We start from the raw sequence: 4,032 nt of genomic DNA on the forward strand, positions 1-4,032 counted from the left end.
TGCATCCTGACACTGCTCTGTGGTGTTTTTTTTTTCTTCTAAAGCCTGCAGTGCAGGTGTGTTTATTGGAGAGAAGAACATAGTTATCGGTAGTTGTCGCTCTTTTGTCTTCTGGGCCAAAAGATCCTTATAAACCGACATGCCCTTATTGACACACATTTGGGAGAAGGCGTAAAGAGACTGTTTAGCCAATCAGAATGCAGAACACCATGCATGACGCAAATCCGTGAAGCAGCGAGGCCGTGAAAAGTGAACCGCGTTGCAGCGAGGGTTCACTGTACATCATACATTTAAATCTGGAAGAAGAAATAGGTTTCAATGAAGCAAAGTGCCGTTACCTTTCATTCCCAGGCTGGAACTCTGAAAGTAAGGAAGGCCGACGGCGATGTGGCTGGGCCAGGTGGGAGCTGTAGTCCCTGGCATGATGCGAGTGGAAGTCGACCAGTCCCACTTCCTGTAATGAATGAATAAATACCTGGTTTTTGATGTGGGGGAAAAAAACTAATTTCAAATTCACACATTTCACTTATTTCCTGTTAAAAGTTCAGCTATTTTTTCTCTCTTTCCATTAGATAAATGGGGCAATGCGTGCAGCTACTGTAAACCTGCCCTTTGGGAAGCACAGTGAGCAGCCCATCAACCTGCTTCTGGACCTGGATGTGCTGAGAAATGGGAGTGGTGGGATTAGCAACAGGTGCAGCTGGGGGGACCCTGGGGGATAAGCCTTGAATTCTTCAGTCATGCAACAAGAAAGCAAGTCTTGGAAACGCTGGAGGTCATCAAAGGTTTTCAGCTCAACCAGAGGCCTCATCTTTTGAAGCACAGGCTGCTTTATCCCTGATCCACACATAATCCAGATAATTAGGAGATGTTTGTGGAAATATTGAGGAAGGCCTTTATGTGACACCATAACAACATGACCTTTAAACTCCAAACATGTAATGAGGGAGGCTGTTCCGGTGTGCCGCCTTCTCACCTTGGCAATGCTTCTGTTAGACCAGTTTTTGTTTTGCCTCCAGTTTACTCTCTAATCACCCTGTTTCCGATCTGTAAATGTCGGAGGTTTCTCTAAAAAGTGCTTACCGCGTGTGGCCGCTGCAGCTGCAGGGGTAGAGTGGCAGGGTTGTGCAGGTGCCTTGCGTCCAGAGTTCTCCGGCCTGGTGGCACGGACTGGGGATGGGAGGACATGCTGGCACAGCCGCTTCCTCTACAAGCAGGGAGAGGGTGAGGATGTGAAGGAGCTGCCGCGCATTATCGGCCGGATCTTTTAGCCTGCAACCTGTAGGAGGAATAGAAAACACAGCTGAGAAACTTCATCATGGTAGCCATTACAGCTGAAAACAATAAATGGATTCAACCATTTATGGAAGTTAGAAAAGCAAGTATAAGTGTGCTTGACCGACTAAACTGGATATAAAAGAATCATCCGCTCTCATAGCCCCCCCTCTGCTTCTAGGACAGACGACTTAGTCCCTGCACCTGCCACGCTCCACCCCTCCACTACTGCCCAATGAATGGCTCACTGTCTTCAAGCTGCAGACTCAAATACAGAGATCAGCAAACTAAAAGAAATCAGAGGAAACAAACGATCCGGCCCAGAGGTGCAGCCCAATAACTGAATTTTTAAATTCAGGTTGAATAAAATAGAGAGTAGTAGAAATATGTGAAACATCCAGGCCCAAACCTGACACTCTAAGCCAGGGGTCTTCAACAGGGAGTCCGCGACCCCAAGGGGGTCCACTGAGGTACTGCATGGGGGTCACAACTTTTTCCACATTAACATGAATTCAAGACACTGTAGTAAACAGATAAATGGAGGCAGAAGATGTCTTTCAGTCATCAATGCACACATTCAGCGACACACAGCACCTCTTTCAAGCTGGGCACCGTTTCATTCACAACACCTGTCCCATCAACCAGGAATCAGAATCAGAAATTCTTTAATAATCCCAGGGAGAAATTGCTAACTTTACATTACACCATCTGTAATAGAGTGACTATAGAACCAGTTTGATAGAACACAATCTCTCCATCAGTTTGTGTTTTTTTTGGCCTGGAAAACGTTGAAGACTCCTGATCTATGGTATATATCCTCTCATACTAGAGTTAGCATACAAACACAGAAACAGCAAGGAGGACATCAGGCTGCACAAATACAAAACTTTAAAAGGTGTAAATCATCAGAAAATATGATTTTAATGCGTTTAAGTCAAGCAGTATAATGTAGCTGATTGAGCCTAATCATTGTTGCATTAAAGCCATCACTAAGCAGCAGAAAAAGGCCTTTAAAAAGTCTGCATGTTACAGCTATGTTAATTAACCAGATTTTTCTATAATGAAGACGGAGGGAAAGTGCTGTTCTCTGCACTGAAAATCAAATGAACATGAGAGCTGCTGAATATATCCCACATAAATATATCCTTAAGGCAACATCACTCTCTGCAAGATTATAACAGCAAACGACTGTCTCTCCCTGCAGCAGATTAGTGTAATAGATTTACCAATAACCCGCTGCCATCACAAGTTAAACTGTGCACACTTTACTTTAATCTGTATTTCACCCCATTAAGGAAGTAAGCAGATTTTTAGCCTCTATTGTAAATAAAATAGTAATGTGGAAAAATCTTATTGTAGTTTGCATAATAACAGCAGTGCAGCATAACTTGCATGAATTCTTCTTCTGCGCAAATTAAATATTTACTCTTGTTTTACTAAAAAGAAAATGAGTAAATATCTAAAAACAGAGAGCTACATGACGGTAAAGATCTACTTAATTAAAACCGAGTAACTAATAGACAGACAAGAGCAGCATACCCAGTCTTTTAACGATAGTTTTACATAAAAAAAATTTGAAACCCATGCGTTTCTTTTTTTTTTTTTATTTGGTTACCCAATTAGTTCCTGTCTTGTTGCAACTCAATTTCTGCAAATAAGTTTAATAATGGGTTAGAAAAACAATGTTTATTTTCAGTTGTATTTAATACAGCTGTTAAAAAATTTGCCAAAATTTTTATTTTTTTACATATTTTGCCCTTTATGTTATGGAAAATCTTTTATCATCTGTATTTTTCCTCCTTTAGTGTAATGCTTAATGTCATTGGGGTCCCGGGGCAGCAAAGCTTCTCTGATGTCATCAGATTTTAAGATGTCTCAATAAATTACTTTTCAGTTTAGAAGGATCCTTATTATTCTGTTTTTTAGCATTTATTCTCCCTTTACACTCAGCTTTCACACAGTTTTATGATCAGAGACTGCATTAAGATAAAAAAAACATATCTATAATGTAATATCAGAGTGTCAAACCCCTTAGATAAGTGTTTGTGTGCAAATTTCCGTGGCCGGCATTGAAATTGTACAACCTGCTGACTAGGACTTGTGACGTGTCACTGCTGCTCTTGCCAACAAAGAAGATAATCAACACTCCTGCCGTTTCCGTGCAGCATGAGGCACAGAACAGGAAGAAAGATGGACCAAAAGACCAGCTGTATGAAATATTCAAAGGATAGCCAGGTCTTTTGGTGTGCACTCAAATTCCCCCAATTATCACTTCCTAGATTACAATTTCCACCAAGGACACTTTAATTTCACTATCCATTTCTAAACCAATGTAAACGACACCATTCAAAACAGAATAAGAGCCTCCAAATATTCTATTAATCAGAAATGTAGTTATAAAACTAAAAAGGTAAAGGGAGAAATTAATGCTCTGACTTTTCCGATTGTTAGAAAAGCTTCCTAGAGAGTAATTACAGCAAATAAAACAGGCCTCTATTTGACTAACCTGACTCCGCCAGATGGATTTGCTCCGCATATCCATCTGGAAACCTTCCGTTGAAGTAATTTTGGAAAGGGACGAAAATACTGGTTAGCTGATTGGCCTATATTGGTGAAAGACCGGCCAAATAAACCAATCAGATCAACAAAGCATATGACGTACTAACAGAGCGACGACGAAAACACAACCACAAGCCAGGCTACTCTTGCCGAAACCAGTCGGGAGAAGAGCAAAAACATCTTTTCCTCTGAGAAAAG

General features: G+C 41.1%; 1 protein-coding gene across 2 annotated transcripts in view; it reads right to left on the reverse strand.

The window, feature by feature from the left end:
* The window catches only part of ncor2 (nuclear receptor corepressor 2), a 145,108-nt gene that overhangs the window by 106,394 nt on the left and 34,682 nt on the right, over window positions 1–4,032 (reverse strand). For both annotated transcript variants that reach the window (XM_015370063.1, XM_015370061.1), the window contains exons 2-3: window positions 1,084–1,279; window positions 339–454 (exon numbers count right to left, since the gene is read on the reverse strand). In XM_015370063.1, coding sequence (XP_015225549.1) covers window positions 339–454; window positions 1,084–1,188 — 221 coding nt within the window. In that variant the 5' untranslated portion in view covers window positions 1,189–1,279. The remainder of the gene's footprint in view (window positions 1–338; window positions 455–1,083; window positions 1,280–4,032) is intronic.

The sequence above is a fragment of the Cyprinodon variegatus genome, unplaced genomic scaffold, assembly GCF_000732505.1.
Source record: "Cyprinodon variegatus isolate N-32 unplaced genomic scaffold, C_variegatus-1.0 Scaffold41, whole genome shotgun sequence".
NCBI lineage: Eukaryota > Metazoa > Chordata > Actinopteri > Cyprinodontiformes > Cyprinodontidae > Cyprinodon > Cyprinodon variegatus.